This window comes from Larimichthys crocea, chromosome III, assembly GCF_000972845.2.
Source record: "Larimichthys crocea isolate SSNF chromosome III, L_crocea_2.0, whole genome shotgun sequence".
NCBI lineage: Eukaryota > Metazoa > Chordata > Actinopteri > Sciaenidae > Larimichthys > Larimichthys crocea.
This window is the reverse complement of record NC_040013.1, coordinates 1,560,008-1,574,595: the sequence shown is the minus strand read 5'-3', so window position 1 is coordinate 1,574,595 and position 14,588 is coordinate 1,560,008. Positions and strand designations below refer to the sequence as shown.

The following is a 14,588-nucleotide window of genomic DNA, read 5'->3' as shown; positions in this document are numbered from 1 at the left end:
ATTCAAGATGAAAAGCAGGTCAGTCAGGAAAAATGTGAAAGCCTTTATGCTTTCTCATGGTATCAACATCAACTCCCTCTCTCTCTCTCTCTCTCTCTGCTGTCCCTCCCCCATTCGTCTCTTCTCTCTTTGCTTACTCTCCACTTCTGTATCCTTTCCCTTCCTCCATTGTGTGTGTGTGTGTGTCTCTGTCTCTCTGTTTACTAATGGACTCGCCTGTGAGTGTGTGTTTGCGTCTGTGTGCTAGAGTATTAACAAGAGAGGGAGTTCGACCGAGTGTGTATTCACTCATGCGTTTGTGTGTGCGTGCTGCGATGCCTGCTGGCAGACTGAGGTAGAGAGGGGGGGAGGGACGGACCGACCGAGAGAGAGAGAGAGAGGGAGGGAAAAAGAGAGATAGAGGAGAGATCAGATGAGGAGAGAGAGAGAGAGAGAGCACATAGCACCGCCCCACAGTCCCACTTTCCTGTGGAAGTCTTCCCAGACGACCGCCATTGGGGAGAGACACGGCAGAAACGAGCGGACCAGCACTCTAAAAACCGAAGCAGAGAGTGAACACAGAGAGAGAGTGAGAGAGTGAGAGAGAGGGGAAAGGAGGGCAGGAGCATGTGCTGTTTTGGAGCATGTCAACCTGACACCGGCTCAAGTATCAAGCCAGCTGGCAGGAAGAGGAGCGCCGAGACGAGAGAGAGCTGTTTTCATCTCCTGCGCTCTGGATCGGAAAGGCCCAGCCCCGAAGAGCTTCCCGCCGGCCCTCCGGAGAGAGATCACTCCGTCTGATAAGCGGTAACCCAACGAGACGGCGGCCGGAGTGACAGGCACGTGACCGAAAGCAGGAACAACCGCTTTTCTGGCTGCACCAGGTGTTGATTGGACTTTCTCTGGGAGGAGGGAATACAGTGATCCTGATTGGGTGTGAGGCTACCACCTGCTTCAGTATTGCCGCTGCTGATTGGATGTTTTTGTGTACCGTGTGTGTTGCTCCAGCAACTAAAGGCCCCCCCCCCTCCCTCGAGTCGACCCCCGTGCTGCTCTCGCGTTATGATGAAATCGCGACCTTTGACTTTGAGTAAATGAGCTGCATTGTTCCTGCTGCAGGTTCACCGGGTGCACTGTTTGTCTTACTCGTTTGTGTGTGTGTGAAAATATATGGCACTGTTTGTGTGTGTGCGGCTGTAAAAAGGTTAATCGGTGCCGCTCACGTGTCCTCGGCTCGCTTTGGAGCACTTTTTGAACGTGTCTCAGCGACACGGATGAATATTTCAGCTCCTCCACTTTAACACTCGACAGGTTGCAGCTTTTAAGACGCCGGCCTGGCCCGGCCGGCCGCTCAGACTTGCAGATCACCTTTTGTGCTCGTTGATGAATTCTCAGCGTCTGCTGGAGCCAAAGTTGTTTAGCGTGTTTGACTTCAGAGATTAAATATCACGGATACGGCCGTGCAGCTGCACGATTCGGACGCTTCTATCTATAATAGATGAGCTTTTATCGCGGCGATTACTCATTAATAGAGCAGCGTCGGTATCGGGGCTGTAAACACGCGTCCTTTCCTCTCCTCTGGCTCTGACTTGTGCTCGTCGTCCCGCTGCCTCCATTAAGCGATGAGATGCAGAGACCTCTGAACTCATGTCCAAGGTTATCCCAGGAGGTGTTGGCTCTTTTCCTGTTAATAACACCACCAACCAACCAACCCCCACCTTGACAACCCTTTGAGAGGCTGTCCCGTTGCCAGGACCTGTCAGGCTGGCACAGAGAACAAGTGGGTGGTGTAAGCTAAGCCTCTTACAACACACACTGTTAATGAGCTGCCTTTAGCTAACAGCAGACTCTGACGGAGGAGGAGGAGGAGGAGGAGGTGGAGGGACACCGGAGCAAACTCTACGCTATCTATCTCTCTCACTCACTTCCACTTTACACACTCTACGTCTCGTTTTAGCACACACACACACACACAGCGGTCGTGTTATATGTGTGTGTGCTCGGTGACAGGTTGATCTATCACGGCTCAGGCCCAGCGGGGTGTGTGTGTGTGTGTGTGTGTGTGTGTGTGTGTGTGTGTGTAGACTCTTGTGTAAGGCACAATCATGTGGTCGAGCGGGTACAGCAGCAGCAGCCGGGTTTTCTTGGAAATGGGTCACATCAAAGTCAGTCAGAGAGTGACACAGAGTGACCCCAGTGGAGGGGAGGTAGTGATGTCATCGGTATGACTGACCACCACCTCCTCCACCTCCTCCACCTCCTCCTCCTCCTCCGTCCTCCTCTTTGGCTCATGGCTACGCTGCTTCTCTTCTGGGACTGTGGACGGTGCCGGCTGTGCAGAGTTTACAGCTTCTGTGTTGTGCACTTAGACACAGATACTGTTCGGAGTACATAAACCAAACCGGCCGTTAAACGTACGATCTTTACAGCGAGTGCACTTTGCTCGGCTTGCATAATTTTCTTTTACAGCTACACAGAGAATATCGTGTGATCGAGTGAGGCCGCGCGTCATCTCTGTCGGCCCGTCTTTGTTTCGGACTTATCCACAGCTGCTTTTGTCCACGGCGCAAAGATATTCAGTTTACCGTCGATGCAGAATCCAGATAATGTTCAAATCTAAGAAGCTGAAATGAGAGAATAAAAGTTAATCAAACAATCGATTCTCAAAATAATTGCAGATTATTTTAAAGGTCCAGTGAGTCACATTTAGAGGCCTTTTATTTACAGAAGATAATCTTCTTGGAATGAGACTTCAGGTCCTCTGAGTCAAACTTAAACTCTGACTCTGGATTCAGACTTTGAAACATTTTGTAGTCATGCTAGGAAATAGAGGGTGCAGCAAGGGCGTTGCAATCAGCAGCTAAACAGCGAGATGCCACTAAAATCACACAAATGTAATATTCATAACTCTGTTTTCGTTAGTGTAAAATCACCTAAAAATAAGACCTGTTCTTGTTTTTGTTACGTTGGAATGAGACTTTTATGTCTGCAGACGCCGTCGGTCCACCACGTTGAACTGCCGTGTTTCTACAGTAGCCCAGAATGGACAAACTGTAGTTTTTAATGCTAGAAAGGAGAAGGAGCAGCCAGACGTTTCAATCAGCAACTGCTAACCCAGCTCCTGATACAGGCTGTGTTCATCTCCTGACGGGCCTCCCAGCCTGCACAGTGAAACCCTTTTAGATGATCCAGAACGTCTTCAACATGTTCCCCCGCTGCTCACGGAGCTCCTCTGTCGACCTGTAGCAGCCCACATTAAATCCAAAGCAGTCTCCGGTTCTTGATCGTCCTCATACAGACATATGTTACCTCCTGCTGGCTCTGCCACCCGTTCACCTGTTGTTCCCCGTTGGTGGAACGTCCTACCAGTTCCTAAAGATCAGGGGCGTCCCTCTCTACCTTCACAAACCTCCTGAAGACCTCCAGCTCTACCAACAACTAGCTGATTAATTTTGACAGTTAAAAACTTGATCAGTCGTCACGGCTCGAGTTCTAACCCCTCCGTCTGTCTTTCTGTTGGTTCCAGGCCTTCTCCAGTATGGTAGGAATTGGTCCGCCATCGCCAAGATGGTGGGATCAAAAACCGTGTCACAGTGCAAGAACTTCTACTTCAACTACAAGAAGAGGCAGAAACTGGACGAGATACTGCAGCAGCATAAAATGAAATCGGTAAGAAGCTCGAAGAGCCGACAGAGTGAAGTCACTGCTGCTCTCGCTCTGTGCGTGACACCGCTCCAGACTCGCGTCTGGTTCTCCTCTGCGTCGGAACATCTCCGCTCCCTCTGCTGTTTTTATTTAGTGTGTGTTTGTTTTGACCCAGGAGAAGGAGCGAAAGGCCCGTCGGAGGGGCAAAACCCCGCAGAATGAGGAGGCCAGCGCCCCGTACACAGCGGAGGAGGAGGAAATGGAGGGTTCAGGAGCCAGCGGCAATGAAGAGGAGGCCCCCGAAGACGGAGAAGGTATAATGAAGCATAATGCTGATTATCGAAACATCCATACAGTTATAACTGAGGAGCTTTATCAGAATTTGATTATGTAATATGATGATTAGAGAAACTTGACTCAGTGCAGCGTCTTTCATGCTTTTATTTTGTAGAAAGTCCTCTTTACAAGGCTGAACATTGATTCAACCAAACTGACGACAGAGAGAGGAGAAAGGGTCAAAAATCCAAGTCATTGGTAAAATAAATGTTTCAGAGTCAGATGCCGAGAACAAGCTGGAATTAACAGACGTGTTGTTTTAGCAAAGCTGTTCTCAAAACTTCAAAATAAAAGCAGAAGTTTGGTCCAGAGTTTAAACCTGCAGAAGGTTCAAAGAATAATATCTGGAGCTCAGCTGCACCGCTGTGCTTCAGTCGTGATTTTATCTTATTTTTATTGATTCCATTCAGCATTTTACATCTCATGCACGATGCTTTCCAGATATACAGATCATGCCAATACTTGACACCAGAGAGCTAAAGCATAAATATGCATAAATTCACAATTAAACACAAAGTTCAGTCTCCTCTTTTAAAGCCTGTTCTCTCCTGATGGATGATGGTGCAGAAGACAAACTTATTTAAATATTAAATATTTTAAAGTATTTTTTTTAAGTCAGGTAACTCTGTGAGGACTAAATGGAAGTTAATTCTTCTTTTAGAGCCAAAAATAAAAAGTAAATGATCCATTTGGCCTCTGAATATACAAATATGTTGATATTCGGTACACATCATCATCGAATACAGATCTGACACGATTTCTACAAAGTTTATAGCAGCTGGTTTTTGTTTTAGGAACTGTACTGTCAGTGAGGTCGTGGTTAGTTTGGTTGTACTGGACTCCTCCTCATATTTTGCTCTTTATACGTTAAATCATTAACTACACAGGTCAGCTTAGACACGACAATGGAGCTGTACCTGTGTCATATATATTGTGTGTTTGATGAGTTTTTCTGCTCCTCACATGTTCTGTGACGCTGTAGTTTCAGTAGAAACTCTAGATACCTGGATAAACCGTCCCCACCGTCCCCCTTTTAGTGCTCCTGTAAAGGTTGTGTTTGATGCAGGTATATTAAAGTGGCTTGAAGCAGAGTTAAAGTATCCTGGAGCCTCGCTGTAGTTTGATAGAAGTAGACTGGACTCCCACAATAGAGCTCTGAAGCCCGGGGGGGATTTCGTCCATCATCCCAATTGGTTTTGTGTTCCTCCTTATTGTCCGCTGAAACCTGATTAGGCAGAAGACTGGCACTGTGAAGAATCTGGTTTAGCAGAAAGCGACGGGCAAAAGATGGAAGAAAAAAGGAGATCTAACATGATTTGCACAAAGATTTCTGATCTGTGTTTCCTCCCGTCCTGCCAGGTGGAGCCAACAACAGCTCTGACACCGAGAGCCTGCCCTCGCCACACTCGTCCGAGGACAGCAAGGCGAAGGAGGACGGCTCGGGCAGGTCAAAGGCCGGCTCCAACAGCGGCGACAAGGAGGCGTCCGGGTCCGACATGGGCCAGGCCGGCGACGAGAAACCTCCCGTCAAGGAAGACGCAGACTCGGCCATCAAGCAGGAGATAAAGACTGAGATGGGGGAGCCCAGCAAAGAGCAGCCGACGCCGCCCAGCGACGCCGCCGATAAGAAACCTCCGATAGCAGAGAGCGAGGACGTGAAGAGCTCCAGCAAGAGCTCCAAGAAGGACCACGGGGCCAAGACCGGCTCCCACGGGGACAGCGACTCCAGCGCCACCTGCAGCGCCGATGAAGTGGAGGAGACGGACAACACGGAGAAGAGCAGGTAAGAATTCCTGTTTCCACGGTGTCCTACTTCTCTGGTCCACCACGGCGCGCTCAGAAAATACAGCAGCGAGCCTTTTCAAGTGTTATTAGTTGCCTAGCTACACTGTACAGCAGCGGAGCCGTATTTGGCAAACCACTTATGTGTACACCGCAGGCTGCTCTTTCTATCAGCCAGAGATTTGTATGAATGAGAACGTACTGTGTGTGTGTATGTATATATATGGTGTGTGTGTGAACAAGGCCACAAGAAATGGGTGTCAAAGTGCGTGGGAGGAGTGATTAGTCGTGCTTGCACGGTATTTGTTCAATTTTTTTTTTCCATGACAGCAGACTACATGTACTGGCAGAGCCGAGGGAAACGCTGCCCTGTCTGCCAAAGCAAACAAAGAGAGGGAGGGGAGTGTGTGTGTGTGTGTGTTTTCGACAGATGTGCAACACACTGATGTGGATTTTTACTTCGCAGTTCATCGCACACACGTCCGACAGACTTTAAAGATCCAGCGTGTTGGATTTAGTTGCGTCTAAGGGGTGTGATCGCTGCATTGCACCCTCCTCACATCACCCTCTACCATGGAGGAGAAGCAGCTGTATAAAAGACAATAAAAGCAAAAATATTCATGCATCGAATCAGAGTTATGAATATTATCTTACACACTGGACCTTTTAACACTTGAAACTCTTTTAAAATAAAACTTCCTTCATCTCTGTTCATGACTTTTCCTAAAAAAAACAGTCATGACCAATGACAGTATAAAGCACACGGCACTAATAGGCGGATCCAGGGTCCGGACCGGGCAGAGTCTCAGGGTCTGGATGATGCTGCAGAACCTGAACACGAGCATTGCTCCTGAAATCATATGTGACTACGCCTGGTATAAAGAATGGACAGTTCAGCCTGAGTGAAGCCAAAAACATGCCACGTCTGAACGTCAGCGAAGACGTGAATCATACAAACATTAATCTGCTTTGCTGGATATCTGCAGATTTTTTACATGTTCATATATTTTCAGGATCAATCAGGTCGCTCGGTTGGACACAAACTGAATTTTAAATCGATATTTTGTGAAATCTTATTTATTATTTGAGAAAATGGATAAAGCTGCTTCTAGAAATTATGTCTTTACGACGTGTCAAAAATAAAAATGACCCTCTCGGCTGTTCTTCTTTCTTTCCTTCCAGATTCATTGATCATGTTTCTGTCTGTCGTTTTGCAGAATGACGTCTCCGCGGCCGAGCCTGCTGAACTACACTCACGACGGCGTCATCTCCTCCCCGCTGCAGAAGCCCTTGGACCTGAAGCAGCTCAAACAGAGAGCCGCCGCTATACCGCCCATCGTGAGTCACTAGTTAAACTCTGTGCGCCTAAAACAAGCTTCTCTGCAGCGGCGTTATCCCCGTCTCTCTGCTTACACAGATAACAGATGAAATTGTTAAGTCATATTTGTATAAGAGAAGCTGGCCAGATGGAGGATGATGGGATAGATTGTGGAGAAGAAATGAGATCCCAGGCATTAGGAGAAACTTTAGCTTACAAGAAATAAGAGCTGCTTATTAGCTCTCGTGTTTATCAGATCCTGTATGTGGCTGACCATATGTCAAACACCAGCTCGCAGCGGGGTTATAACTGTTTTCCCTCTCATCCTCTTGTTTTTTTTAGATGCCTGAAGCCTCCATGCAGGCCGCTCAGCGTGGCGGTGGAGGCGGCAAGGCGGCGCTGCCTCCACATGCTCTGGCGCTGTACCAGCAGCAGATCACCATGGCTCATGGGGAGTCCTCTCAGGAGGTCAAACAGCAGCAGCAAGCGGGCAAACAGCAGCCTTACAACCCGCAGACGGAGCGAGACAGGGAGGCGCTTCACAGCAGCAGCCCGCGCATTCGACCCCGCAGCCCCTCCGCCGGCGACAAGGATGGTACGCACACCTCCGTCATGACAAAACCTGCTAAATCAGCAGCCAGATAGAGAGGTGTAGGATGTTTCTTCTGTCCCCGCTGCATGTTTCCTGTAATAAAACGATGCAAAGCACACGGAGGTTAACGACAGAGCTGCACATTATGCAGTTTTAGTAACATTTGATCTAGTTTCACTTAGTTGGTCCTTGCTGCGTGCTCTAACCTTGAGTCTGTGTTCTCCGGCGCTCAGGGTATTCGAGTGTTTCTGGGACACGCGAACTGATAAATGATCCGGTATCGCTATTGACCCAGAAGGGAATATATAGTCTAGTTCAGTGCACTTACTGTGTGAGCTCGCGGAACGTGAATCTCATGACGGTGTTAAGACTTCTCAGCAGCCAGTCCACACACAGACAGGTCTTTTATAACCAAACGGGGGCAGCAGCAGCTGTGAACTCTCCAAAAGTACGGCAACCACTTTTTCTTTTCTTTTTTTTTTTCCCAGCACACACACACTCACGAGCTGAACCGTAGCTAGCGTAACTAGGCTTGTTGTTGGCGTGTGGTTAATTGGTGTTGATGTTTCTGTGTGAGGATGCGATGATCTGTGGTGTGTTTGTGTCCCTTCAGAGCTGGAAGGCAACGAGAGGTGGTTACTGACCCTCCTGCAGGGATTAAGTAGGTTCCCCCCTTTGCCACAACATTCCCTTTTTTTTTTTTTTTTTTTTAAATCACACCTTAACCACAATGCAGGGCGATCACCTTCCTCTGCTCGATTTAACTGTGTGTACTTTATGAATATTAGCAGTGGCTTGTTGTGTATGTTGGCGTGTTAACTGAGCGATCATATCACCCTGGCTGGGGAGTGGCGTGAGGTTTTTTTTTTTTTTTTTACGACGACAGCGGTGGTTGAAGGACAAGCGTCTTGGATTATAGTGAAGGTCCGGCCGAGTGCCGAGTCGTTCCTGACGCTCGTTTGTGTCGTCGTTGTTGTTGTTGCAGAAAAGTCTCGGGCTTTCTCTCCGCACGGCGACGCCAAGAAGCAACAGCTCGGCCCCGACGACCTGAGGACCACCAACCTGGGTCGGCAAGTCCTCTCCCCTTACCCCATGTCTCCACGAGACATGGCCAAGATCAGCCACAACCAGCACCAGCTCCACTTCAACTGTGAGTGTTCATCTCCTGAACGAGCCTCAGATTTAACGTGTGTGAAATACCTCTAAAAACATCATCTCTGCCGCCTCACAGCGTTCCAGCAAGCGGGCCACCCGTCGCTCCCTAACCTGCCGCAGGATGGTGGTAGGATGGCAGCAGTGCGGCCTCTCACGATGCCAGACCCACCGCCGCTCATTTCCTCCACCAAGCCGGGAGGCTCCATCACTCAGGTAGAGCGCCACGCAGATGGAGAAGCTTCTACGCAGTCGTGTTGGCATGCAAGAGCGATGATACACCGTTATGACTTCTCTTCTCAGGGCACCCCGGTGCAGCTGCACAGCCCGGCTCACGGGTTGGACCACGGGAAGATGCCCCCAACACAGATGGGGGTGCCTTGGATGGATCAGAGGAAAATGGGTGAGTAAAGGAAAGACGTCTAATCATCCGCCACAGATTCGTCTTTCTCGTGACTGACTGTGTTCCCTCTCTCTGCTCCGTACAGCCGGTCCTTTCCCCGCCGTGAAGCAGGAGCAGTTGTCCCCTCGCAGCTCGTCCTTGCAGGCCGACAACCTGTCGACACAGGGGTCGCCGCACGACAGCGCTGCTGGACGCGGTGGGTGCCTCGCCTTCTCCTCTCTCTTTGATTTAACTCCCATCGTACACCCTCGAGCAGCAAAGTCAAATCACGAGTTTCTCCGCACGTTGTCATGCTGAAGAGATTTACCTCAGCGGCATGACAGTGAGCACACACCGGAGTGACTCCAGGACAATGTACTCGAGTCTGAGGCGAGGCTTAAATGTCGATCGAAAATCGCTGAAGCTCGTCTAATCTGACAGACGATGTGAAGCAGAAACCAGCAGCTCTGCACACAAGAAGATTTACTGTCGACACGCCGTGCTTTCACTCTCACATCAGATCCAGAGTTCGGACTGAAGATAAGAGTACAGCTGACACCGTGCATACGTTTAAACATCCTGTTCCTTGTCTTCGCAGCTTCTATTCCAGCTGTTCAGGGGGGCAGCATCACTAAAGGCATCCCAGGGACCAGACTGCATCCAGATTCCTCAGTCTCCTACAGAGGGGGCTCCATTACTCAGGTGAGCTCAGACCAACATGAGTCTAGGTCCTTGCATTCAGACAGGATGAGGTGCTGCAGGATCAGTGTGTCTGTTTGTGCTGAACGCATCCGACTTCATCGAGGCCGGCGCTCGCTCGCTCTTAACTCACTGCGCGTGTCTTTCGACACAAACCAAATTATTGGTATCTATTTTTCAGCGTGAATTTCAGTCAGACTCAGAATTAGAAGCTGCAAAGTCAGAAGACGACAGGTCGAGACATTTCAGGCCGACTGTGGAGGTTTGACGTTGGCGTTATGACGTCAGACTCGAATGAGCGTCCTCACCGCAGCACCAGGTTCTGCCTTACGGCTGCAATGTAGGGCTTAAAAATCTCCCGATCGGGTCTTTTACTCGGCTGAGATTTGATTCCAGACACTTCGGATTAGTTAAATCGATCCAGTTTGCATGTTAACTCCTAATCTAATCCATCAGATGTCTGCACCACGCGTCGGGCGTTGGCGGTCCTAATTCTGAGTATTCTGCTGACGGCGTTCATGTCGCGTTACGACACATCTGGCAAACGGCTCTCTTCCTCTTTCTTTGCAGAACCTCGTAACAACCTCTGAGGTTCATTTGAACATGTCGTTATGTTATGAAACGAGTGACACACATCGATGCAGCTCGTCCTGCCGGCACAAAGACACCGTCAGTTTCTGCACATATCGATGCCGCCGCTGGCGTCAAACCAGCTTCCTTTTGTGTGGTCATGATGAAGCAGAGCGTCATGAACTAAACGCTGCTGCTGGATTTCCCTGCTGCTGCTGCTGCTGCTGCTGTGACGTAACCACAGCTCTGTCGTGGCCCTGTCGCCTTAGCAACAGGTACACACTGTACCGCCGCGTCTGTTCCCTCTTTTCATTTATCTATTTACTCTAGACTCTGGCCCAGTCATTGATATCCACACTGTAATATCACATCCAACTGGCATTGAGCGAGGCTGTTATCCGCCGTGTGATAGATTAGCGAGGATAAGGCGAGAGCAATAAAGAGTAATCAGCGGCGTCACAGAGGAACAGCTTGTTTAGCTTGCAGCTAGATGGATTGATACGTGTGTGTGTGTGTGTGTGTGTGTGTGTGTGTGTGCGTGTGCCCAGACACAGCAGTGTTACACTTTTAAAGAGCAGATGAAGACTCTGTCATCCGATCCCGTTGGATAAATTGAGTTTTCAGCTGCTAAGTTCTCTGATTTCAGCTCCTCAAACTTGAATAATTTATGTTTTTTTTGGCCCCTCGATGATAATAAACGACAAAAACGAGACGTTCGAGCGCGTCATCTTCGACCTTTGGAGACGTTTTCGCACCAAAACATGATTGTGAATCAAATAATCATTCATCCGTCCACGTCCACTCAGAAACATTACTCACACTCGAGTGATGTGACTCAGGGCTTCAACAAAAGACGCTTGTTACTACTTTGTGTTTTTGTGCCAGCTTGTTTTATTTATTCGGATCTCCGTCGATCTGTCGCCCCATTTTTCTGGGGCACGAACAATTCAAAGAGCCTCTGCATGTAACACAATCTACGACGCCGAATCAGCAGCTCCAGTTTTATCCAGTCACTCGCATTGAGCCTCTCTGACCTGCTTTTTTATGAGCTTTGCTAATCAACATTAGTTAATCTTATCCACCCTCAGGTTTCATGATAGCTCTTACCCCAAATAAACGCTGTTTAGAGCCCGTAGCGGCGCTGACTGTGTGCTGTGAATTTCACAGTATCGATCTAACAGAGTAATTATCTGAGCCTGACTTGTGTTTAGACGATAACTTTAGATTTACTCTCGTTGAGTGAGGCTCGACTCTGCAGGCAGCGGTAATATCTGCAGTCCTTCGAGGAGAAAACCAAGACTGAATGTTGTTTTTTAAAGACAGACATTGGACAATTGGTAGTCGGGTAATGAGATCTAAAGAGCGATGAGTTCTACGTAGGGAGGCATTTATTGTGGATGAATGGGTCGAACATGGACATTCACCGAAGGAAACCGTCGGTCATGATTGGATTTGTTTTTTTTAAAGTTGTTGTTTCCAGTTTTTAGTCGCAGTTTGGTTCAAAAAACAAAACTACTCGCCTCGGTTTGTTTGAGGACGTTTAAATCTGCAGCAGCTCGACCTGTTTGCAGATCCATGAACATGGACTTCATGGATAAGAAGTCTGGTTGACTGTCCTCAAAGAAAGATGGTAAACGTTCGGTTTCACACAAGACCTGAACAGCAGCATTCTGTGGAAAGTTTTCCTACATGCAGAAGAAACGCAGGGGAGGTGTTGGAAGCTGCTACATAGCCCGATACTACCTGAGAAGACGGGTTCAAGTCGGTTTGTTGGCACATGACGTGTGCATGTGTGTGTACAGCTCTCGCTGTAGACGGTAAAGTGCCGGTCTCACGTCCTCTCTCTCTCTAACACAGGGGACACCGGCTGACGTGCTGTATAAGGGAACCATAACCCGTCTGGTCACAGAGGACAGCGCGAGCCGAGCCGAGAGGGAGCGCGACGAGGCGCTGTCCAAAGGCCACGTGGTCTACGAGGGCATCCACGCGCACATCCTCACCTTCGACCGTGAGTACAACAGCAACGACGACGATTAACTTTCATTCTGAGTAAACAAACCACAAACCTTGAAACTCGTGCTGTGTCGTTTGTAGGCTCGGCTTCTCAGACCCCGAAAGAAGAGGGCAGAGGCTCGGGGCAGCCGGGCGAGATTCTCGGCCTGAAGCGCTCGTACGAGGTCATGGAGGGAGGCATCTCCAGAGGACTGCCGATGAGGGACTGTGAAGGTACGAGACGAGCCCGCTTAACCCACAAACGACTGTTTGACTGTTATCTAATTTCATTGATTGAATCATCTCTCTCTCCTCTACATCAGGTCTGATTAGTCGAACCATGCCTCACGATCGGGACAGTCCACATCACACGCCGTACAAGGACGCTCATCACATCCGCGGCTCCATCTCACAAGGTAAAACCTGACTCCCGATCCCTCCGGCTTCTCTCAGGGAGGCAGCAGATTAAATCTTTGACTCGTCGTGCTCTCACTCCATCAAACTCTGCAGACAGAGACAGACTGTGCTAGAACTATTATCAGATCTCGTCTCGGAGATAGCGGTGCATGAATCAGACTCCTTCAGGGTCTCTCTCTTAAAGACGTCTGATTTCAGGTATACCTCGTCATCTGGACCCTCCGGACGGTTACGTGAGGAGGGAGCCTAAGCAGATGAAGAGAGAGGGCTCCCCGCCCCGTGGGCCCGGCTCGCTTCCCGACTCCATGAAGGGCAGAGAGGGCATGGTGCCCACGGTGAAGGAGGCCGGGCGCTCCATCCACCTCATTCCCAGAGAGGAGCTCAGACAGCCGGGCAAGGAGGGCATCATAGCACAGGTAAACGCACACTAACCGACCTTTTTACCGCCTGTCTCTCTCTACACTTCACGGATTAACTCCTGCCCTGCGTCTCTTCAGGGAACACCCATGAAGCAGGAGGCAGCTGGTTCAGGGAAACGTCATGACGTCCGCTCCATCATCGCCAGTTCTCCGCGCTCCTACCACAACACGCCGCCACACATGGAGATGCGTGCCGAGAGGGGTCGCTACGAGGAGGCGCCAAAAGGGAGGCCCAGCGCGGTGGTCAGCACGGCTAGTACTATAGCTCGCTCTTCTCCCCTCACGCTGGGGTCAGAGCAGGGCGGCAAGGCTCATCACAGTCCAGTGGGCTACGAGGAAAAAGGCGGCATGAGAAACCCGTATCCTGGACCGTCGCATCGCGGATCGCCTCTGTCCAGAGAGCCTGGCCAAAGGCAGCACGACGGTCGGTGCATCTACTGTCGACGCTACACCTTTCCACCGCACACAGGCCGCACCTTCACTTCTTCATCTTTGTTGTTTTTACTTCCAGGTTCCAGTAAGAATCCGACCCAGGAGCGCAAAGCCACGCCGACCCCGCGGGAAATGAGCGCTACCAAATCGCCGCTGCCCGGCGTTCCCGATCAGCAGACCTACGAGCGTCTGCTGCAAGGCCTCGGAGCTGCAGACGTGTACCGCCAACTCCCCTTAGCCTTCGACCCCGCAGCGCTGCCCCGTGGCATCCCCATCGACCCAGGTACCCGTACAGTCAGATCATGTTCGCTTCATCCGTTCATCAGACAGAGGAGTTAAACTTTTCTTCTTCCACAGCCGCCTACTACTTGCCTCGCCACCTCGCCCCCAACCCGGCGTACCCGCATCCCTACCCCTACCTCATCCGTGGCTTTCCCGACACCGCGGCCCTGGAGAACCGTCAGACGCTGCTGAACGACTACATCACCTCCCAGCAGATGCACCAGTGGCCGGCGGCCGCCGCCATGGCTGCCCAACGCTCAGACCTGCTGAGGGGTCTGACTCCACGAGACCAGCCCCTTCCTCTGCCGTACTCTGCAGCCCCACGAGGTGAGGATACCCGACAAACACATTTGGTTCTGGTTGGATTTGTCTGCGGGTTGCAGCAGTTAAATTTAAACTAATTATCAGCTGCTGGAGGAGGAAACATCTTGAAGAATCTGAGGGTTGGTTGTCGTCACCACTAGAGCGCTGAACTCATTATCATCCTGGTTTAAAGGGGGAACGACGCTGGCTGGTTTGTGATTGGTTTAAAGGAAACACAAGTCGTCGCAGCGAAGGTGCCCTTCAGCACGGCGTCCAGCGGAGGGAGGC

General features: G+C 50.1%; 1 protein-coding gene across 7 annotated transcripts in view; it reads left to right on the top strand.

Moving 5' to 3' along the window:
- ncor2 (nuclear receptor corepressor 2) overlaps nucleotides 1–14,588 on the top strand; it is an 82,725-nt gene that overhangs the window by 61,476 nt on the left and 6,661 nt on the right. For 4 of the 7 annotated variants that reach the window (XM_027277595.1, XM_027277589.1, XM_027277593.1 and 1 more), the window contains 18 exons: nucleotides 3,506–3,648; nucleotides 3,800–3,938; nucleotides 5,320–5,743; nucleotides 6,960–7,080; nucleotides 7,403–7,655; nucleotides 8,266–8,313; nucleotides 8,638–8,802; nucleotides 8,884–9,020; nucleotides 9,108–9,207; nucleotides 9,293–9,403; nucleotides 9,785–9,888; nucleotides 12,313–12,463; nucleotides 12,550–12,681; nucleotides 12,771–12,863; nucleotides 13,063–13,280; nucleotides 13,362–13,707; nucleotides 13,795–13,998; nucleotides 14,073–14,324. In XM_027277595.1, coding sequence (XP_027133396.1) covers nucleotides 3,506–3,648; nucleotides 3,800–3,938; nucleotides 5,320–5,743; nucleotides 6,960–7,080; nucleotides 7,403–7,655; nucleotides 8,266–8,313; nucleotides 8,638–8,802; nucleotides 8,884–9,020; nucleotides 9,108–9,207; nucleotides 9,293–9,403; nucleotides 9,785–9,888; nucleotides 12,313–12,463; nucleotides 12,550–12,681; nucleotides 12,771–12,863; nucleotides 13,063–13,280; nucleotides 13,362–13,707; nucleotides 13,795–13,998; nucleotides 14,073–14,324 — 3,141 coding nt within the window. The remainder of the gene's footprint in view (nucleotides 1–3,505; nucleotides 3,649–3,799; nucleotides 3,939–5,319; nucleotides 5,744–6,959; nucleotides 7,081–7,402; nucleotides 7,656–8,265; nucleotides 8,314–8,637; nucleotides 8,803–8,883; nucleotides 9,021–9,107; nucleotides 9,208–9,292; nucleotides 9,404–9,784; nucleotides 9,889–12,312; nucleotides 12,464–12,549; nucleotides 12,682–12,770; nucleotides 12,864–13,062; nucleotides 13,281–13,361; nucleotides 13,708–13,794; nucleotides 13,999–14,072; nucleotides 14,325–14,588) is intronic. The other 3 variants (XM_027277590.1, XM_027277591.1, XM_027277594.1) reach the window with 3 other exon arrangements.